General features: G+C 51.5%; 1 protein-coding gene and 2 pseudogenes across 1 annotated transcript; 1 reads left to right on the top strand and 2 right to left on the bottom strand.

The window, feature by feature from the left end:
• Positions 1-120: 120 nt before the first annotated feature.
• On the bottom strand, positions 121-21,974 carry PYRB (PYRIMIDINE B). The gene is made up of 5 exons (XM_048673231.2): positions 21,435-21,974; positions 14,745-14,884; positions 13,377-13,550; positions 13,033-13,269; positions 121-472 (listed from the first exon to the last, which is right to left on the bottom strand). Exons 1-5 carry the CDS (start codon positions 21,850-21,852, stop codon positions 365-367), a joined length of 1,077 nt encoding a protein of 358 aa, XP_048529188.1. The 5' UTR covers positions 21,853-21,974; the 3' UTR covers positions 121-364.
• LOC147970921 (uncharacterized) lies at positions 7,542-9,005 on the top strand (annotated as a pseudogene).
• Positions 15,104-20,223, bottom strand: LOC147970922 (uncharacterized; annotated as a pseudogene).
• Positions 21,975-22,478: the final 504 nt, after the last annotated feature.

Genomic DNA, 22,478 nt, shown 5'->3' on the forward strand with positions numbered 1-22,478 from the left:
AAAAGCAACTTGAGGTAAAAGCTGTCGAGCTTCAGCAAGCCAAAACAGCAGAGTGTCCATCAGCAAATGAGGAAGCAAACATGGCTGCCTTTTTGTACTGGACCATAATCAGCAAGTGAATTTCGTAGGTAAAATATAATTTTCTTTTCGAACATTGCATTCCATCCTGGGGAAAAGGATGTTCCACATAATAACAGAGAATATTCCTATGGAGCATGTATCATACAATCATTGCTTTATTCTTGCAAGGATCCAACTTTCTTATACCTTGCACAGCACCGAACAGTTGAACTTGGAGCCAATGATTAAGACTACATTTCTGATCCTTTGACATCGCAAAGCTCACGCACCAGGAAAAAGAATGTCAATGGCCAACAAGCAGAAGTTTGAGCAGTGCCATCCTTATGTAGAGGCCATTCTTAGCCTGCCTAAAATATGCAGCCCTTGGATCACTATCAACATCTACTGTGATCTGCAAAACGACAAACATTGAATCCTGCACATTCCAATTTGACACGAGCTAGGAACCAATTAAACCCATGTATCACTATGATACAATACCCAAGCAACCAAGAAATAACATGTCAACTGCCACGAACGTTGATTCCTTCAGAGAAATGAAGGAAATCATAGGTGATTCTCATGAAAAGATAACTTTCACATTGTTAGGTAATTAGTACATGTTGCTGCTCGGATGTGGAAACATCACAGCTGAACAACTTTCCAAGACACCCCCCCCCCCCCCCCCCAAAATTGGTACAGTACGGCTTCTATCTCTTGGAACTCGATGTTGTTGATCCACCAAGAGGTTGACAGGGGTGTTTATATTTATAGCCATGTACAGCATCTGTATTTTCCCCATAGTATAAAAGGCTTTGTGCATATTTCCCTCAAACATACGTGTATAATATACCTATGGGCCCATGGGAATACAAGTTGCTACTTCCTTAACACCAAGAACTGCTTTTGGCTAACCAATTCCCGAGCTCAGAATGGATTCGTGACAGAAAAATGGACCAGTATACTCCATACTGAAGGAGAACTCATTATAATATTTATCTGCCAACTCCGCCTATGTTGTCTCAACATAGCCGGTCCCAATACCGGGTAAAGGAGGAGGGTTGTGATAGGCTTGGCGAGCCAATGTAAAAACTCAGCCACTCTTATGAAGATGAAACCCAAAAGATTTTCGTTGGGCGTAACCCTCTCAGCGACGCGCCACATCGGAACCCGCGTGTGGTGGCAAATGGGCAAGGGCCGGGCCGTCACCCCCTGGTGGCGCGCCGTATCTTGATCCGGATACGGTGGCAAGTGAGCGAGGATCGGGTCATCGCATCCTTAGGGCGTGTTCGGTAGTTCACCACGGCTGCAAAATCCTCAACTCCGTCGCCCAGATCCAGCAGCCAGCTTCCCACCTAAACTCCTGGATCGACCAATCTGTTCGGTGCGGCAGCTTCTCGCAGCCAGCGATCAACAAGGCCAAAAGGCCAGAAAGTGTTTATTCGGCCCATTTTGACAGGCTTCGTTTCTCTGTGGCCTGGGTATACGTGGGCTACTGACCAAATTGGAAGAGGTGGACGGGGAGGCGAGGGAGCTCGATTGACGACAGAGAAGCTCGTCGCTGATGGTCAGTGGTCGAATCGCGGCGGCGAAGCTCGATTCACTGAAGAGAATCTCGTCGCTGACGGCGGCGGACCTGGTCGACGACGGTGGCGGAAGAGGGCGAGCAGGGGCGGGGAAGGGGGAAGAGGAGTCGCGGGTGTGGAGGACTGGAGGGGCTCGAGCATGGGTCACGACGGTGGAGAGCGCGGCCGCCGGCGGTCAAGGTGCTTTGCGCCATCGCCTGCTGCGTGCGGCGGCTAGGGTTGGGGAGGGGGAAGAGGAGTCGCAGGTGCATAGGACTGGAGGGGCTCGAGCGTGGCGGGTCCATCAATCACTTCGCGGTTGCACAGTCACGTAATTCTTTCCAAATCCCGCTTCCCAATTTCCTCAAAGCCAGGTTTTCCCAACTCCGTCGCTCCGTGGATTTTACACGCAGATACGAGCCAGCTTCTCGTTCCAAAATCCAGGAGTGGACCCGTTCGGCTGGACTCCACGGCCGGAAATGTGGATTTGAGAAGCCAGACAACTACCAAACACGCCCTTAGTGGCGCGCTACATCGGCGCCCGGATATAGTGGAAAATGAGCAAGGGTCTTCGCATTTGACTCGACGAGTGCGAAGGGTAAGGAAGCTAGCCGAGCCTAGGAGGATTCGCTTAGGTAGCTGGAACGTAGGGTCTCTGACAGGGAAGCTTCGAGAGCTAGTTGATGCAGTGGTGAGGAGAGGTGTTGATATCCTTTGCGTCTAAGAAACCAAATGGAGGGGACAGAAGGCGAAGGAGGTGGAGGATACCGGCTTCAAGCTATGGTACACAGGGACGGCCGCAAACAGAAATGGCGTAGGCATCTTGATCAACAAGAGCCTCAAGTATGGAGTGGTAGACGTCAAGAGACGTGGGCACCGGATTATCCTGGTCAAGCTGGTAGTTGGGGACTTAGTTCTCAATGTTATCAGCACGTATACCTCGCAAGTAGGTCACAATGAGAACACCAAGAGGGAGTTCTGGGAAGGCCTGGAAGACATGGTTAGGAGTGTACCGATTGGCGAGAAGCTCTTCATAGGAGGAGACCTCAATGGCCACGTGGGTACATCTAACACAGGTTTTGAAGGGGCGCATGGGGGGTTTGGCTATGGCATCAGGAATCAAGAAGGAGAAGATGTCTTAAGTGCTCTAGCCTAAGACATGATTGTAGCTAACACCCTCTTTAGAAAGAGAGAACCACATCTGGTGACTTTTAGTAGTGGCCAACACTCTAGCCAGATTGATTTCATCCTCTCGATAAGAGAAGATAAGCGTGCGTTCCTAGACTGTAAGGTGATACCTGCAGAAAGTGTTGTACCTCAGCATAAGCTGGTGGTTGCTAACTTCCGCTTTCGGATTCGTGTCCAGCGGGATAAGCGTGCCAGTCACTAGAACGAAGTGGTGGAAGCTCAAGGGAGAGGTAGCTCAGGCGTTCAAGGAGAGGGTCATTAAGGAGGGCCCTTGGGAGGAAGGAGGGGATGCGGACAATGTGTAGATGAAGATGGCGACTTGCATTCGTAAGGTGGCCTCAGAGGAGTTTGGAGTGTCCAGGGGAAGGAGAAGCGAAGATAAGGATACCTGGTGGTGGAATGATGACGTCCAGAAGGCGATTAAAGAGAAGAAAGATTGCTTCAGACGCCTATACCTGGATAGGAGTGCAGACAACATAGAGAAGTACAAGATGGCGAAGAAGGCTGCAAAGCGAGTTGTCAGTGAAGCAAGGGGTCGGGCATATGAGGACCTCTACCAACGGTTCGGCACGAAGGAAGGCGAAAGGGACATCTATAAGATGGACAAGATCCAAGAGAGGAAGACGAGGGATATTGGCCAAGTCAAATGCATCAAGGACGGAGCAGACCAACTCTTGGTAAGGACGAGGAGATTAAGCATAGATGGCGGGAGTACTTCGACAAGCTGTTCAATGAGGAGAATGAGAGTTCTACCATTGAACTGGACGACTCCTTTGATGAGACCAACATGCGTTTTGTGCGGCGAATCCAGGAGTCTGAGGTCAAGGAGGCTTTAAAAAGGATGAAAGGAGGCAAGGCGATGGGCCCTGATTGTATCCCCATTGAGGTGTGGAAAGGCCTCAGGGACACAACGATAGTATGGCTAACCAAGCTTTTCAACCTCATTTTTCGGGCAAACAAGATGCCAGAAGAATGGAGACGGAGTATCTCTACTATTAAAGGGGGATCGAACGTCGTGATGGTTCGACCTCCCCTCGTGGTTCGACACCTCGTTCGATCCCCCCACCTCGTTGGACATGTATCATTGGGCCACCTCCTTCCCACGATCCATCCACGAGACCATGATCGCCTCTCGCGAGAACCGCAACGATCTTTTTACAGCACCTCCCACACTTCCAACCCTCCGGTTTACAAGGGGAAAAAACAAAAAAGAAACAACCCTACCCACGCATGCACGTTTCCTATGCAATCCAGAACTGCCGCTAGACCAGGCAAAATCAACGCACCGGTATGCACACATCTATACATGCACGATCTGCTAGGGCTTCTCCTTATTTCCTAACGACCTGACCATGCATGTTCCTCCTTCCTAGTCATGCTCGCCATCGTGCCAGACGGGAGGCCGCCATGTGCACCGTTTCAATGGTGTTCCTCCTCGAGGAGCGCGTCACTAGCATGACGCGGGCGGGGAAGTGGTGGACGCGCAGGGTTCACGCCTACGTTTGGGGTGGCCATCGCGCTCTACCTCCTGGCCTCTGAACTCACCAGCATCGGTCGCCGCGGCGGCGTTGTCTCTATCGTCTTCATCGAGATGCTCCTGGTGGTCCTCTATAAAGCCCCGAGCCCTGGACAGGGTTGATCGTCGAGGCGGAAGCGGCTGAGGCCCGGAGCCCCCTCGAATTGCCACGACTCATGGAGGAGCAGAAAACAAGCCGGCAGCGTGCCTGAGCTAGGGCAGTGGCGGCTGCAATCCAGGTAGTTTTTTCCCTCATCTCTTATGCTCATTCTCTCTTTGTGGTCTACAAGGGCGTGCTACGGCTGCGCGTACAGACATGGCCATCGCTCTAGCTACATTCATCCCGGTGCAGGACCGCTCGTCTCGGCATCGCAGAATCGCCGGCGAGGGCGCCGGTGACGGCTGCCAGGTGCTCGTGGGGCTACTGAAGGGCGCGGGCGAGGCACATGGTTGATGCTTGGGACAGCTGCGGAGCGGCGTGCGCGAGTGCAGGGCAGGCAGTAGCCAGGGCGGCGGGAGAGGACCTAGGACACGTTGTGTTCATGTAATCATCTTGTTCGTCTCTCCCTTTTGTTCGTCCTGTGTGACTATGTTTTCCTCTTATATCCTGTAGCTCTAACTATGCTTTCCTCTTGCATCCTGTAGCTTTAAGAACGACTTGTGCAGGTAATTTATTTCTGGTCACCAAAACAAGTTTGTTCTTACACTTTGACGTTATGATTTGTCATTATTCACTAACATTGAGAGTACTAATGGGTAGCATGGTATGATCAAGAGAAGGGAATAATTTTCTACAGGTTATTTTGTTAATGATAATGACACGAAATCACCATGAATATTAATATACAGGAGGGAGTACTATTTTATTGGTGTCATTTAATATCTAATTATTTTGTTTCAAATAAAGTACCAAATTTAGTGATTAATTTTTCTTTACCGCGTCATGCACGCATCTCTAATCTTTATGGTGTTGGCTGATGTACATAGACTGTACATGGAACCTTTATGATCTACACTGCCAACTACACCATGTGACAGATTGCTTCAATATAGCTTTTGTCTGCGACGCAAAGAAAATGGTGTGACATGGAGAAGGAAACGAATTGTCTAAGTAATAGAGTTGTCACTTAAGTTTCAGATTCAATTTTAGTCTTTGAAAGTTGTTATCTAAAAAATTTATTCATAAAACTTAGAGCTCATAGAACTTCTATGATACGCCTAAATAAATAATGTATTCGCTATAACCAAACTGATCAAATTATATTATACTCCAAAGTAAAGCACATCAAACATTGATAGTGCAATAATTTGATCGGTAACATCTCTCCCGTGGCAACGCACGGGTATTCGACTAGTATTAGTACCAATCTGCAAGAACAAGGGGGTGTTCAGAGTTGTACTAATTACCGAATTAAGCTGATGAGCCATACAATGAAGCTATGGGAGAGAGTCATTGAGCACCGCTTAAGAAGAATGACAAGCGTGACCAAAAAATCGGTTTGGTTTCATGCATGGGAGGTCGACCATGGAAGCCATTTTCTTGGTACGACAACTTATGGAGAGATACAAGGAGCAAAAGAAGGACTTGCATATGGTGTTCATTGACTTGGAGAAGGCCTATGATAAGATATCGCAGAATGTCATGTGGTGGGCCTTAGAGAAACACAAAGTCCCAGCAAAGTACATTACCCTCATCAAGGACATGTATGATAATGTTGTGTCAAGTGCTCGAACAAGTGATGTCAACACTGACGACTTCCCGATTAAGATAGGACTGCATCAGGGGTCAGCTCTGAGCCCTTATGTGATGGATGAGGTCACAAGGGATATACAAGGAGATATCCCATGGTGTATTCTCTTTGCGGATGATGTGGTGCTAGTTGACGATAGTCGGACGGGGGTAAATAGGAAGTTAGAGTTATGGAGACAAACCTTGGAATCGAAAGGGTTTAGGCTTAGTAGAACTAAAACCGAGTACATGATGTGTCGTTTCAGTACTACTACGTGTGAGGAGGAGGTTAGCCTTGATGGGCAGGTGGTACCTCAGAAGGACACCTTTCGATATTTGGGGTCAATGCTGCAGGAGGATGGGGGTATTGATGAAGATGTGAACCATCAAATCAAAGCCGGATGGATGAAGTGGCGCCAAGCTTTTGGCATTCTCTGTGACAAGAGAGTGCCACAAAAGCTAAAAGGCAAGTTCTACAAGACGACTATTCGACCCGTAATGTTGTACGGCGCTGAGTGTTGGCCGACTAAAAGGCGACATGTTCAACAATTAGGTGTGGCGGAGATGCGTATGTTGAGATGGATGTGTGGCCACACGAGGAAGAATAGAGTCCGGAATGATAATATACGAGATTTGGGGTAGCACCAATTGAAGAGAAGCTTGTCCAACATCGTCTGAGATGGTTTAGGCATATTCAGGGCAGGCCTCCAGAAGCTCCAGTGCATAGCGGACGGCTAAAGCATGCGGAGAATGTCAAGAGAGGTCGGGGTAGACCGAATTTGACATGGGAGGAATCCGTTAAGAGAGACCTGGAGGATTGGAGTATCACCAAAGAACTAGCTATGGACAGGGGTGCGTGGAAGCTTGCTATCCATGTGCCAGAGCCATGAGTTGGTCGCGAGATCTTATGGGTTTCACCTCTAGCCTACCCCAACTTGTTTGGGACTAAAGGCTTTGTTGTTGTTGTTGTTGTACACCAAGCCATATCATTTGGCATAGTATAAGCGGCTTTTGATGGATAAGTCTGTGTACTAGGGTCGTTGTGGGGCTGCAGCACATGGTCCTTGTGGCAGTTAGGATAGAGTTCCTGACCATCAAGGACTGGCAGTTAGGATAGCATCTTAGACTGGCATCTTAGACTGGCATCTTAGCAGCATCTCAGCATATGCTTGGCTGGCTAGCAGCCTATAAGTATGTATCCCCAACCCCTCAGGTTGGCATGGCATTGTGTGAGAAATAAACCAACGAAAATTGTCCCAACTCTCCTAGTGTCATCCACAACTATCAATGCTCAGGTTCAAAGGTCTAACAAGTGGTATCAGAGCCTCGTTATCTTGTACCCTGAGCATTTCCTGTGAGAAGCCTAAGTCGGTAGCAGCAGCTGCTCCGTCTGCCTCTGGTTATCTTCCTCCCTCCGGACTGTCGAGCAGCAGTTCGTCTTCAACAGCCTCCTCTTCACGCAACAGCCCCCCTGCAGTGAGCCATGTCTGCAGGTCGCTCTCAACACACGGCTACCTCGAGCATACGGCGCCGGCAGGAGGCCGAGCGCGACGTGGCAGAGGAGCGTGAGCGAGCGGCTATAGCAACAGCTGCTGCGGCAGCAAGGGTGTCGAGGCTGGCTGCAGCGGAGCTGGAAGTGGCCAGAGCGGAGGTAGAAGCAGCCAGGGCGGAGGTAGAAGCAGCAGCAGCACGTGAGGCTACGGCGGATGCCAAGGCACTCCGCGGCGGCTCCGGCAGCTCCAACAGCTCCGCGCCTGCGGACGACGGCGCTGACGCAGACTGCGCCAAAGTGGCGCAAGAGCGAATGGCGCAGTGGGCAGCCGTGCACGCCCGCGCTCCAGGTGGAGGTGCGCACCGCGACGGCGGCTGCAACGACCAGGACCGCGGCCTCTACGAGGTCCGGACTGTGGTCAGGGATGTTGGTCCCAGTGCTGGGTGGCCTACCCTCACTAAAACCAACTACGTCGAGTGGGCCGGGATCATGAAGATCAGGCAATCCAGGACAGCAACGTCGACCACCAAGAGGACCGACGGGCGCTGGACGCCCTCATCGCCACAGTCCCGCCCGGAATGCAATTCTCGCTTTCCAGCTAGCGGACTGCCAAGGAAGCTTGGGACGCCATCGCCGCGGCACGCATCGACAGCGACCGTGCTCGCAAGTCCACTCTGCAGGCACTTCGTAAGGAGTGGGAGAGCCTGGGTTTCAAGCCAGGTGAGGACGTTGATGACTTTGCTCTCCGTCTCAACACTCTGCTGCAGAAGTTGGTGAAGTTTGGTGATGCCACCTACACCGAGGAGAGAGCTGTCGAGAAGCTCTTTCGGTGCATCCCTGAGAAGTACAAGCAGATGGCTCGGTCGATCGAGTCTTTGCTGGACCTCTCCACGATGACAATCGAGGAGGTGATAGGTCGCCTCAAGGTCGTCGACACCGACGAGCCACATCCTTCCTCGGGGCCCGTCACCACCGGCGGGAAGCTGCTCCTAACTCAGGAGCCGTGGGATGCCAGCCTTGGTGACAGGAAGAAGGGGGAGCCTTCTTCCACGACGGGCGGCCGCAAGCATGGCAAGCAGCGTAAGACGCGAAGAGGCCCCCCAGGCAGGGCAGAAGGACGTGCCGAAGGTGACGCCCGCGGAGGCGCCAAGGACGGCGCCGCTGGCAAGCCCAAGCCGGCACAAGACAACAGTTGCCACAACTGTGGCCGGTTTGTCCATTGGGCCAATGAGTGTCGGCAACCACGACAAGGCCAGGCTCACGTCGCACAGGCGAAGGAGGAGGAGACGGCTCTGTTCATGGCGCGTGCAAGCATTGGGCTATCTTCAGCGACACCAGTCGCAAAAGCTCTCATCCACCTCGACGAGCCAAAAGCACACGCCCTTCTCGGAGATGGCTCCGGGAAAGACAAGACTACGGGGTGGTGCCCCGACACCGGCGCCACCCACCACATGACCGGTCGAAGGGAATTCTTTGCCAAGCTCGACTCCGATGCGCGAGGCTCCGTCAAGTTTGGGGATGCCTCCGTTGTGGAAATTAAGGGCGTCGGCTCCGTCATCTTCACCACCAAGACGAGAGAACACCGGCTGCTCACCGATGTCTACTACATCCCCGCGCTAAGGAACTCCATCAGCTTGGGACAGCTGGATGAGAACGGCTCACGCGTGCTGATTAAGCATGGGGTCCTACGCATCTGGGATCGCCAGGGTCGCCTTCTCGCCAAGGTACCCAGAGGTGAAAATCAACTTTACGTCCTTGATGTGCAGGTGGCACAACCGGTCTGTCTCGTTGTCCGTCGGGACGACGAGGCGTGGCAATGGCATGAGCGCTTTGGGCACCTTCATTTTGAGGCCTTGAAGCGTCTAAGTGCCAAGGAGATGGTACGAGACCTGCCATGCCTCGACCATGTGGAGCAGTTCTGCGACATCTGCGTACTGACGAAGCAGAGACAACTCCCCTTTCCCCAACAGGCGAGTTTTCGGGCCAAGGAGAAGCTGGAGCTCGTGCACGGAGATTTGTGCGGCCCGGTGATGCCAGCCACACCAGGAGGTCGACGCTACTTCCTGCTGCTCGTCGACGATCTCTCTCGCTACATGTGGGCGATGATTCTCGGCAGCAAGGGAGAAGCGGCGGATACAGGCGCGCGCAGGTTGGTGTGGAGGCGGAGAGCGGCCGCAAATTGCGCGTGTTGCGCATTGACAACGGCGGCAAATTCACGGCAGCTGAATTCGCGTCGCACTGCGCCGATGAGGACATCCAGCGCCACTACTCCGCGCCGTACAGCCCGCAGCAAAACGGAGTCGTCGAGCGGCGCAACCAGACGGTTGTGGGGATGGCTCGGGCTCTCCTCAAGCAGAGAGGGATGCCGGCTGTTTTCTAGGGAGAGGCGGTGCTGACGGCCGTCTACATCCTCAACCGCTCGCCTACTAAGGCACTCGACGGCAGGACACCGTACGAGGCCTGGCATGGGCGGGGAGCCGGCAGTCTCCCATTTGCGGGTCTTTGGCTGTCTTGCGTTCGCTAAGGAGCTCGGCCACATCGGCAAGCTCGACGACAGGAGCACTCCGGGAGTCTTCATCGGCTACGCGGAGGGCTCAAAGGCCTACCGCATCCTCGACCCAAAGACACAGCGTGTGCGCATGGCGCGAGACGTCGTGTTCAATGAAGGGCGAGGGTGGCAATGGGACAAGGCGGTGGACAACGGCTCGACGCTGACGTATGACGACTTCATTGTCGAGTACGCCCACTTCAAGGAAGCCGGGGGAGCAAGCAGCTCCTCTTCGCCGGGCGCGTCTACCCCGGCCCCCAAAACTGCATCGACTCCGGTGCCTGCTACGCCGACGGCACCACACCTGGCGACGCCACATACTCCAGCCCCGGCAGTCACCACTCCGGGTTCGTCTTCATCAACACCAGCTCACGCAGAGCACAACCCGATGAAGTTCGCTTCCCTGCTCACTCACGACGAGGAGCGTGTCGACACGTGGTATGAAGGCGAACAACTGCGGTATCGCACGATGGATGATCTACTCGGCGACCAGCCGGTGCCGGGACTGATGCCTACGTGACCTGGAGGCGCAGCTACAACTCGCGTGTGAGGACGGCGAACCACGGTCCTTTGCAGAGGCCGAGAGAGATGCGGCATGGCGCGTCGTGATGCAGTTGGAGATGGATGCGGTCGAGCAAAACCGCACCTGGGAGCTCGCTGACCTCCCTCGTGGTCACCACGCAATCACCCTTAAGTGGGTGTTTAAGCTGAAGAGGGATGGAGCCGGCGCCATCATCAAGCACAAGGCTCGCCTGGTGGCCCGAGGTATCTTGCAGCAGGAAGGAGTCGACTTCGACGACGCCTTCGCTCCCGTGGCACGGATGGAGTCCGTACGACTTCTCCTTGCGCTGGCTGCCCAGGAGGGCTGGCGTGTCCATCACATGGATGTCAAGTCGGCATTCCTCAACGGCGACTTGAAGGAGGAAGTCTACGTGCATCAGCCACCGGGATTTGCGATTCCCGGCCAGGAGGGCAAGGTACTCCGCCTGCGCAAGGCTCTCTATGGCCTACGGCAGGCACCTAGGGCGTGGAACGCCAAGCTGGACTCCACGCTAAAGAAGATGGGCTTCGAGCAAAGCCCGCATGAGGCTGCCGTCTACCGACGGGGCAGTGGAGGAAATGCCCTGCTGGTGGGCGTCTATGTTAACGACTTGGTGATCACCGGCACCAAAGATGCAGAGGTGGCGGCGTTCAAGGAAGACATGAAGGCCACCTTCCAGATGAGTGATCTGGGGCTCCTCTCCTTCTATCTAGGGATTGAGGTGCACCAGGACCACTCCGGGATCGCGCTTCGACAGTCCGCCTACGCCAAGCGCATCGTTGAGCTAGCTGGGCTCACCGACTGCCACCCAGCTCTCACTCCGATGGAGGAGAGGCTGAAACTGAGCCGCGACAGCACGACGGAGGAAGTGGATGCTACGCAGTACCGACGCCTTGTGGGGAGCCTTCGCTACCTCACCCACACACGGACGGACTTTGCATTCTCCGTCGACTATGTCAGCCGGTTCATGGAGCGACCGACGTCGGAACACCAGCAGGCAGTGAAGAGGATCGTCCGCTATGTAGCAGGGACCCTCGACCACGGCCTCCACTACCCTAGGTGCCCGGGGGCGGCACACTTCGTCGGGTACAGCGACAGCGACCACGCCGGCGACATCGACACCAGCAAGAGCACGAGCGGGATCCTCTTCTTCCTCGGCAAGTGTCTTGTGAGCTGGCAATTAGTCAAGCAGCAGGTGGTGGCCCTGTCCAGCTGTGAGGCTGAGTACATGGCGGCCTCCACCGCCTGCACTCAGGCGCTCTGGCTCACTCGACTGCTTCTCGTTCAAGACACCAGAACGGTGCAGCTCCTGGTGGACAGCAAGTCCGCCATGGCCCTGGCAAAGAACCCCGTGTTCCACGAACGGAGCAAGCACATCTGACTGAGGTATCACTTCATCCGCAGCTGTGTGGAAGAAGGGAGCATCGAGGCGAGCTACATCAACACCACGGACCAGCTCGCAGACCTGCTCACCAAGCCTCTTGGGAGGGTCAAGTTCCTCGAGCTTTGCTCCAGGATCGGGATGATTCAACTCTCCCACAAGACAACGTACAAGACTTAGGGGGAGAATGATGGATAAGTCTGTGTACTAGGGTCGTTGTGGGGCTGCAGCACATGGTCCTTGTGGCAGTTAGGATAGAGTTCCTGACCATCAAGGACTGGCAGTTAGGATAGCATCTTAGACTGACATCTTAGACTAGCATCTTAGACTGGCATCTTAGCAACATCTCAGCATATGCTTGGCTGGCTAGCAGCCTATAAGTATGTATCCCCAACCCTCAGGTTGGCATGGCATTGTGTGAGAAATAAACCAACGAAAATTGTCCCAACTCTCCTAGTGTCATCCACAACTATCAATGCTCAGGTTCAAAGGTCTAACAGCTTTCTGAATATTTCCCTCACTCATACGTGTATAATATACCTATGGTCACATGGGAATCCAAGTTGCTACTTGCTTAATATCAAGAACTACTTTTGGCTAACCAATTCCCGAGCTCCGAATGGATTGGTCATAACTAAATTGACCAGTATACTACACCAAGCCATATCATTTGACATGGTAACTACCTTCGTTCACAAATATAAGATGTTCTAACTTTTTTCTGAATCGGATGTTTATAGACATGTTTTAGTGTGTTTGTTCAGTCATTTCAGTCCCTATGTAGTCCATATTGAAATATCCAAAACATCTCATATTTGTGAACAGAGAGAGTACTAATTAGACATAACAGATTACTTCAGCACCCCAATTCAAAGACTCGTTAAATATTGGATTAAGCCTTTGACAATCAAAAACTCCCCAGTGACACAACGGGATTGAGATGCAACATAAGGTGACACTCATAATAATAAACAATCATTTCTGCGATGTATGTGAAAGGATAACTGCTGACCTCATCCAGCCTTGGAAGGGGATGCATGATAACAGCATGCTTTGGCAGCACACCTAAAACCTTCTTATCCACAATATATTTCCCACGAGCTGCCTCATAGTGATCGATCCTCTCTCCGAATCTTTCTTTTTGAATGCGTGTTTGATAAATTACATCACACCTGGATGCCACATCCAATAAATCTGAACTTTCTTCCCATTCAACACCTTGTGAAGTTAAGTACTCCTTAATATCATCCTTTGAACAAGAAGAAATACAAACAACAATCCATTTATTCCATCGGACTACAATAGAATTCAAAAGAAAAGAGGCCAGACAATATTAATTATTGGGGATAAAAGTACCTTCATTTTTACAACATCTGGAGATACGAAGTATATCTTAATGTTCTGGTACTTAGCGATCAAATAGGCCAGAGAACGAACAGTTCTCCCATTGGCAAGGTCTCCAACCAAACCAAGTTTGATTCCATCTAGCCTACCAATCTCTCTCTTTATTGTATATACATCCAACAAAGCCTGAATGAAAGAATGAACATATCAACTACAAAGAATGCAAAAGTGGTACTTCAGCATGATGTAACAACAGAAAGTAGATTCCAATGAGCACAAACAAACTATATTTACCAACATGATGAATTAGACAAAGAGGTGGTGGACGAACTAATGGGTAATGGGCACAAACAATTAGCTGAAAACCCGTTGACTTCCATTCAATATAGAAGGCGTACAGATACACTTTCAGTACATAAGGCGTGCAAGCGAGTTTAATGTATGTTCTCTCTTTCTTTCACAATTTATCTTCCCCCTCAAATCAATATTTACGAGCAACTATTCTCTCTCGTGATCATAACACATGAATACATGGGTATTGTGGTCATCAACTTCTAGTTTATCGCGGCCGAATAGCCTCTTTAATACATAATCCTGGTCCTTGTTTGTAAAGCGTCCTGCTTTAGACGCTTAGGCGTTGCTTAAGTGATAAGGCGCTCTGGCAGCACCTTAGAAATATGCCCAATTTAGGCGCCGCTTAGGCGTCAGAGCAGGTGATGCTTGCCTTAGGTCTCTTTACCACCTTATAAACAATGATCCTGGTAAAAATACAGTATAAAAAGAAACAAACGGGGATGGGGTTGTCACAGCAGAAATTTGTACGGTGATGCCAACAGAATGAAATTCTGCTCAATTTACACAGAAACCTTCAAAAGTACAGGACAGCACATTGCATATTCCAGAAAGGTTTATAATCCATGACTTGTCGACATTACTATAGATAATTTTATTCTTCCAAATAATATGGCCAATTGGGAAATACTAGGATAGCCTCAACCAAGTGCTAGAGGCAGACACAGAAGTGTATCGCTCATTTATACTAACGATTAAAGAAAGGCTGCAGAACTGTCAACAAAATTGCCATCATCACCCTACCATGAAGCATCATTCATCAACTCAATTCTACAAAGAAAGCATGGCAAAACAGAAACTGGATCCAAAATCAGCCTATAGTATGAATTGACAATATCTGATCAACACCTAATACTACCAAAAAAGGGAATGCCATCACATGGTTCACTGACCATTCACTATAGCACCTACCCTCAAATAAAAGTTGCAAATTCCTTGTTAGAAGAACTGTCTTATTCTAAGAATGTGGACATTGCTTCGGTGCTTCCCAATAAAAGGAGCAGGAAGAGTTAGCAACATAATAATTACCTGAGTAGGATGTTGCCCTGGCCCATCACCTGCATTAATAACCGGAATTTCTGCAGTAGCCGCTGCTCTTCTGGCAGCTCCACTTTCAAAATGTCTCAGAACGATAATATCAGAATAACCTTCAACGGTTCTTATGGTATCTGCATTGGTTATACATGGTTTGACATAATGTTTGTTTAAAAAACACGCATTATTTTGAATGGAGTACAAGTAAGAGCATCTCCAGCAGATCACCCAAAAACTCTTTCCCCAATAAGCGGTTATTAGGGCTCTCCCACTAAATTTATTGGGTTTCATAGGTGTACTGCTATAGCAGATCCTCTCCCTCCCTCCCTCCCTCCCTCCCCCTCTCCCTCTCATGTGCATGGAAGATACCAGCGGAGCTCCGGCGACAGGTGGCACGGTGGGGCAGGGGACCAGTGCAGGCAGAGCGGGCGGGCGGCGGCAGGCGGGCGACAAGGTGGCGATGGTGCGGCGGCGGCACTGCGCCAGGCAGCAGCGGTGGCATGGTGTGTTATTACCAACTAGCAAGAGCACAGGGACTCTGATTTGGGAATCAGTTTCTGGTCTGCGATGGATGCAGCTAGCTAGGCTTCACCCCTTATTTATAGGGGAAAGCAACTAGTACAGAACCACCTCAGTGGCTTTCTTACAGCCTAAGACATCTTGACTTGACCCACTTACTTGTAGCCTAAAACACAGGCTTGACTCACTAGCTTACTACCTAGGGAAAAGACTCGACTCATTGACTGACTGCTGCAAGGATTGCTCTTAACAATTCCCCCCCACCCTTGCAAATCAGACTTGAATTGATTTGGACCATCCCAATCCTAGCACACAGCTCATGGAATTTCACCCGCCCTAGTGTTTTCATTAGAATGTCAGCGAGTTGGTCTGTGGTGTTGATGTAGCTGTCGTTGATGACACTCCCATTCACCAAGCAGTCCCCGATGAAATGGTACCGTAAGTCGATATGTTTGCTGCATTATGATAGACCGGGTTCTTGGCCAGCGCCAAGGCGGACTTGTTGTCCCCCATTAGCCCGACTGCCTCGACTTCTCTCCCATGGAGTTCACCAAGCAGCCAAGCCAGCCAAGTCCTTGTGTTGCGGCAGATGTGGCAACCACATACTCTGCCTCACAGGAGGTCAGAGCCACCACTCGTTACTTGAGTGACTGCCAGCTCACCAAATTACTACCAAGAACACCGTGCCACTCGTGCTCACCGGCGAGGTCACTGTCACTTTAACAAATCAGCCGTGTCTCTCCAGTCTTCCGCCTATAGCATAGACCATGGTGGCTGGTGCTAGCGACATAGCGAAGGATGCACTTCACTGTTGTTGCTCCACCACCTGCTCACACGCATTTCTGATTTCCTCCTCCCAATTCTCTGGTAATGTATATCCTCTCAACTAGAATAGGTTCAGTTAGTTAGACTGTTAGCGTTGATGGTGTATGTTACCCTCAACGCTACCCTCCTCACCGTCCGGTTCTCCCGAAGCACAACATGGTGACGCACGACCAACGTGGGATCTTCCTGCCCCGTCGCTACGCCAACCTTTGCTTCCGACTTGATCTCATCGGTTCCCCGCTCGGCTCGTGTTGCCCTGCGTGATCCTCACTGGACTGCGGCCATGCAGGTGGAGCTTGACACCTTGCACGCCAACCAGACTTGGACGCTTGTCCCTTGGTCCCATGGCGCCAACCTCGTCACCATAAAGTGGGTATTCTGTCAGAAGTTTCACCCCGATGGTTCCCTGGACATGGTTCCCTAAACAGGTACAAAGCGAGGTGGATCGTGCGCGGGTTCGCTCAGCCCGCCAGCGCGGACTTCTCGGAGACTTTCTCCCCCGTTGTCAAGTTGGCCTCCACTCGCTTCCTCCATTCACGCGGTCCTACAGGAGTGTATTATGTGTCAACAGCCGACCGGTCGGTTTCGCTGACGCCGCTCACCCCGACGACGTCTGTGTGTTATCTCGTTCCCTCTACGGACTCAAGCAGGCGTCACGCGCATGGTGCCATCACATTGTTGTGTTCCTCGGCATACTTGGCTTCCGCGCGACAACATCAAACACGTTGTTGTTCATGCTTCATCACGGAGATCATGTAGCCTACCTCCTCCTGTACGTCGATGATATTGTCATCATCGCATCGCACGCTGCTCTTCTTCATGATGTCATCGCCTAGCTGAGTGCCAAATTCCAGTTCAAGGACCTCGGCGCTCTGCATTTCGTCCTCGACATCAATGTCCGCCGCCGCAACGCCCCCGGCTTCTTCCTCCATCAGGAGGAGTACGCTATCGACCTACTTGATCACGTGGGCACGACTTGATCATGTGGGCATGACGGCTGCAGACCGGCCTCCACGCCGGCCGAGGCCAAGCCCAAGCTGTCTGCCGCCGACGGCAAGCCCGCTGATAATGTCACAGCATTATCGGTGTGTGATAATATCTCACTCTGACATCTGCTACACCGTGCAGCAGGTTTGGCAGCACATGCATGCACCTCATGACGTGCACTAGGCGCTCATCAAACAGATACTTCGGTACATCCGCGGCACGCCGGGCTTCGGCCTTCATCTCCGTGCATCCGCCTCCTTCGAGCTCGTTGCGTACACCGACGCCGATTAGGGTCCAGCAGCCGGTCTTTCACACCTTCCTCAAAGCCAATGAACACAGTAGGAGAGCTCCGGTCATTGAGCTTACGCAGGTCCCCAGTTCCTTAACATATGCTAAGCACCCAAAGGTGCGAAGGTAGCGGACAGCCGGCTTGCGGCCGTGCCACGCCTCGTAAGGCGTCTTCGAGCAAGGAATTTGGTGGGAGCACAATTGAGAAGCAAGACAGCAATGCTCACAGCCTCCCCCCAAAATTCAGCTGGCATGCTCCTCTGTTTCAGCAGAGCACATGCCATTGCCACCACCTTCTAGTTCCGCCACTCGACGACACCATTCTGTTGCGGCGTGTAAGGTGCAAGGTGCGGAGAAGTAGCGTTGGGTGCCTTCATCAGCACAATAGACAACACAATAGATAGCAAACTCCGTTTTGGTAAAATCATCGTCATTGTCCATGCGGAACATGCGCAATTTACATCCACTCTAAGCTTCTGCTTCTGCTCGAATTATTTTATGGCATCAGGTGCATTATTCTTGGCAGCCAAGAGCTTCACCCACAAGTAGCGAGTGGTGTCGTCCACCAGCAGCAAGAAGTAGCGCCATCCTCTAGGTGTCGGCAAAGCAGGACTGCAAAGGTCACCATGGACGAGCTCAAGAAGCTCCTATGTGTGGTACCTTGCTTGCTGAGGAAATGTGCCGCAGCCATGCTTAGTGATGACACCCATGTCGCAGAGCTGCTCCCCGTGATCCTGCCATGGCAGCCCGCGTGTCATAGTGAGGTGTCCCATCTTCTCCAATGCGTCAAAATTGAGATGCCAATATCTCTCATCACACCACCAAGTGATGTCGTCATGGCGGGCAGAGAGGCATATTGGGCAGGCCACCTGAAGATGTAGGAGGTAAAGGCAATTCTGGCCATGCCTAACCCAAACAAGGAGTCGACCTTGTTGATCCCAAATTCAAAGCACATCTCTTCTGGTCAGCACACATGCATCGCTCTCATCAAGCTGACCAATGTTGTTGATTGGGTTCTTCAGCCATGGGATGAAGTAAACGCCACTAGGGGCCTTGTGTTCCGTTGTTCTTGCCAGCGAAGATGATGGTGCCAATGCCCCTGATTTCGACGATTTTAGCATCGCCAAATTTGACAGTGCCAGTGACCGTTAGGTCAATTTCAGCAAAGGCATCGCCATGGCCTCTACATGGTTTGTGGCGCCGCTGTCGAGGTACCCGCCCTCGATTCGCTCATCGTCGTTGTTTGTGCCGAGGTAGGCTTTCGCCTTCGGCTCATCGATGTGAAGGGGAGCATGCTCTGGAGCTAGAGTGGTACTATCCTACACCACTATGGCTGAGGCTAGAACAATGTTGTCATGCATCACCATGGCTGAAGTGGAGTGATGTTGTCCTATACCTCCATGGTTGGGGCTGAAGTGACGTTGTCCTGCACCTCTGTTGCTAGGGCTGGAGCGGCACGGACCTGAGCCATGACGAGAGCAGGCTCATCATCTTCCTCTGCTTGGGCCAGGAGAGCCCTGTTTCTCCTAGGCTGCTTGCACTCCTTGGCCCAGCCATGACGCCTACAATTGTGGCATGTGTCATCGTGTGCGCCATCCCTGGGTGCCGCGTGATCATGACCACCTTCTCCACCCTTCTTCCGTTGCGGTCACCATCGATGTTGTACACTGCCGCACGCAGGCCGGGAGTAGCTGCTCCCTTGGCGAACTTTCATCTTCTTCAGCCACTGCTGCTTGGTGAGAAGAAGCCTGTCATGCCCATGTGGAGGCTCCTGCGACTCGAGACGGTTCTACGCCGCCTTCAACCAACCAGTGACCTCTTCAAACAACAACTCAAAGATGTCGAGGAGGATCTCGATCAAAAGAGCAAGCTAGGAGAACTTGAGTGACACAAGTCACAAGAATTTCTCGATGGTTTCAGATTCATCTATCGGTTCTACAAGAGTGGCGAGGCTTGTGACGAGGTTGGTGAGGCGCAGCGCAATGTCGGAGACGGACTCCCTTTCATGGAATGAGATCGTCTCAAATTCCTTCCTCGACTGTTGTGCCTTGCCCTTCCGCACGCGATCCATGCCGACACGCATGGCTCGGACTGCCTCCCAAGCCTCCTGCGCGCTCCGCTTGACAGCCAGGCTGGCCATCATCTCTGGCGGTACCGCGTGCAAGATGGCCTCCAGCGCCATTCGACCTTCCTACAAGTCGTAAGCGCCAAGCTCGATAGCCTCCCGGAGGCCCCGAGCCTGCAGCATGACTTTCATGCGAAGGCTCTATTCGGCGTTGTTCGTTCGTGTCAGCGTCGGGTACTTGCCACCGCCAAGATTCTTAATGACACGCTCAACGACAACCTCGCACGTTCCAACATCACGGTGGCGCGGTTGTCTTGGTGGTGGTGAGGGGGAATGGCACCGTGGCTAGGGAGTTGGACTACGGGCAGCGCCCTGACCTAAAACTAACATCTCTTAGGATCCTCACCTTAATCAGCTCTGATGCTAATTGTTAGCAGCAACTAGCAAGAGCACAGGTGATTCTGATTGGGAACTCAGTTTCTGGGCTGAGATGGATGCAGCTGGCTAGGCTTCACCCCATATTTATAGTTGAAAGCAACTAGTACAGAACCACCTCCATGGCTTTCTTACAGCCTAAGACATCTTGACCCACTGACTTGTAGCCTAAGACACAGTCTTGACTCGCTAGCATAGTACCTAAGGAAAGACTGACTGACTGCTCCAAGGATTACTCTTAACATGGTGGTGGTGCGGCACGGCGGTGGGCGGCGCAGTTTGGCAGTCCGGCAGCGACGTGCGGCAGCGGCGCAGTGGTCGGCGGTGATTGGCAGCGGCCCGCTGACATGGCATGTATTGGAAAAGGTATTGGGAACTTCCACTCTATGTAGAGAGAGGGGGGGGTGGGAATAGGGAATCTGTTGGAGCGTGTTTTCTGTGCAAACTTCCTCTATAAAATGAAATTTTTGGCAAAAGGGAAGCTGCTGGAGATGCTCTAAGAATCCAAAAAAAAAAATCCAGGTATAATCTGGGAAACGTTATTTAAAAAATTAAATAATACTCCCTCTGTAAAGAAATATAAGAGCGTAGATCACTAAAGTAGGATTAATCAACCGTGTGGTCCCTACATCAAAACCAGCAGGAACTGCACATTCATATCATCCAAGAAAAATAAATTCACAATGATTGAAGTAAACTAGTAAGGGTGGCCCTATCTTTTAACAATGGAATTGGATGGACGCAATTATATGAACATGGTAGCCAATCTATAATTAAAGTAGGATGTTCCCAATTGTAGTTCATAATAATTTATATAAGCATGAAGGGGAGCCTTGGCGCAGTGGTAAAGCTGCTGCCTTGTGACCATGAGGTCACGGGTTCAAGTCCTGGAAACAGCCTCTTACAGAAATGTAGGGAAAGGCTGCGTACAATAGACCCAAAGTGGTCGGACCCTTCCCCAGACCCTGCGCAAGCAGGAGCTACATGCACTGGGGCTGCCCAATAATTTATATAAGCATCCACCCCCCACCCCCATCTGTATAGTTCACTCCACACCAGCATGTAAGAATTTACTCAATTGTTAAATAATTAAGGTTGAGAGCCAACTAGTTCCAGTAGCTGACTTTTCTTTGATGGCCTCACCAAACATGGCAGATAACCCATGTTTGTTTCACTGTAAGTCGTATACAGACTACCCAAAATTTTCTACTTTACAGATCCAAGGAAGTGATGATGACCTCCTCAAATAATCTTCACAATAGTTCTAAGGAAATCCCAGGTCCTCAAAGTTTCAAAATTTGCTACAACTCGCAGTTATTGCACAACTAGTGCCTAGTTAAAATCTCACTTGAAAATCAAAACCGATGTTCCTCCATAACCCACAAAATTTGCATTTCCTCACCACCAACCGGCATCGCCCAACCACTACCCATCCTCATTCACTCTCAAAATAACTACAATTAGAATTAAAATTTCAGCTTGTCCATTCCACGTGAAGGTCACCAGGCAGCAATTAGCACAAATGCTCAAGGCAAGGCCTGACAAGATACTTTTAGGCAACTCACCTTCTAGGGTCTCGCCCTTGGCAGCGGACGAGAACTCGCGAGCGTTCTCGGTAGTGAGCACCTCCCCGCCAAGACGGCGCATGGCGGCCTCGAAGGAGAGGCGCGTGCGGGTGGAGGGCTCGTAGAAGAGCGTGGCCATGAGGTACCCCTCAAGGACGCGGCTCCGGAACCCGTGGGAGCTGCGCTCCACGGCCTCCATCTCCCGCGCCACCTCAAAGATCTCATTAAGCGCCTGCCGATCGAACTGCTGCGCCTCGATCACATCTCCGAGTTGCAGGGAAGCCGTGAGGGGCGACGGAGACAGCGAAGCTGGGGCGGCGACCGCGCGGCGGGGATAGGATGAGGAGGGCTTGAGCTGGGGTCTCCACGAGGGGATGGGGAGGTGGGGATGAGGGAGGATGACCCGGATGGCCGCCATGGGGGAGTGACCGGAGCTAGGGTTTAAGGTTTTAGGAGTCGGGGGAGGTTTGCTTTGGTTTGCTTTCCGCCTGACCTTTTTAGACCTGCCGATGATCGGAGAAGAGTAGTACTAGGTCTTTTTTTCTATCTACTAGTCTACTCCTTCCATCTCATATCGTAAGTAGCTTTTTAACACTATGTAGTATGTAGTACTATATTTATTTAGGCGTCCTATTTTATGAATCCACTTAAGTTCGTGCACCCCTCTATCCTGTCGCTGCCATCTGTTGGATTCAAATCCTCCATCTATAGTGCGTTGAAGCAATTCTTGCAATAAGACGCCCGCCTTCAGCCTAGCACACCCACGCGATTTGCAAAAAAGACCCTCACCCCGCGGGCTTGTCTCCCACCTCCGGCCCTCGGATCGTTCTGAACGGCATGGCTGAGAAAATCACCTCCTACGATGTGTTGCAACTAAGCAGCACCATTGCGGTTACCACAGTTCAGGACGACTAATCTTATTTGATGATAACGGATGGAATCTGCTTGCCCTCCTCCCTCTAGTGATCACAACGCCCTAAATTTTCCTTCCTATCTATTAATCTAGACTGAAGATCCATCTCCTTTGCTGTGATGTGTCTCCCT

The sequence above is a fragment of the Triticum urartu genome, chromosome 5A, assembly GCF_056163025.1.
Source record: "Triticum urartu cultivar PI428250 chromosome 5A, HENAU_Tu73, whole genome shotgun sequence".
NCBI classification, from domain to species: Eukaryota; Viridiplantae; Streptophyta; class Magnoliopsida; order Poales; family Poaceae; genus Triticum; species Triticum urartu.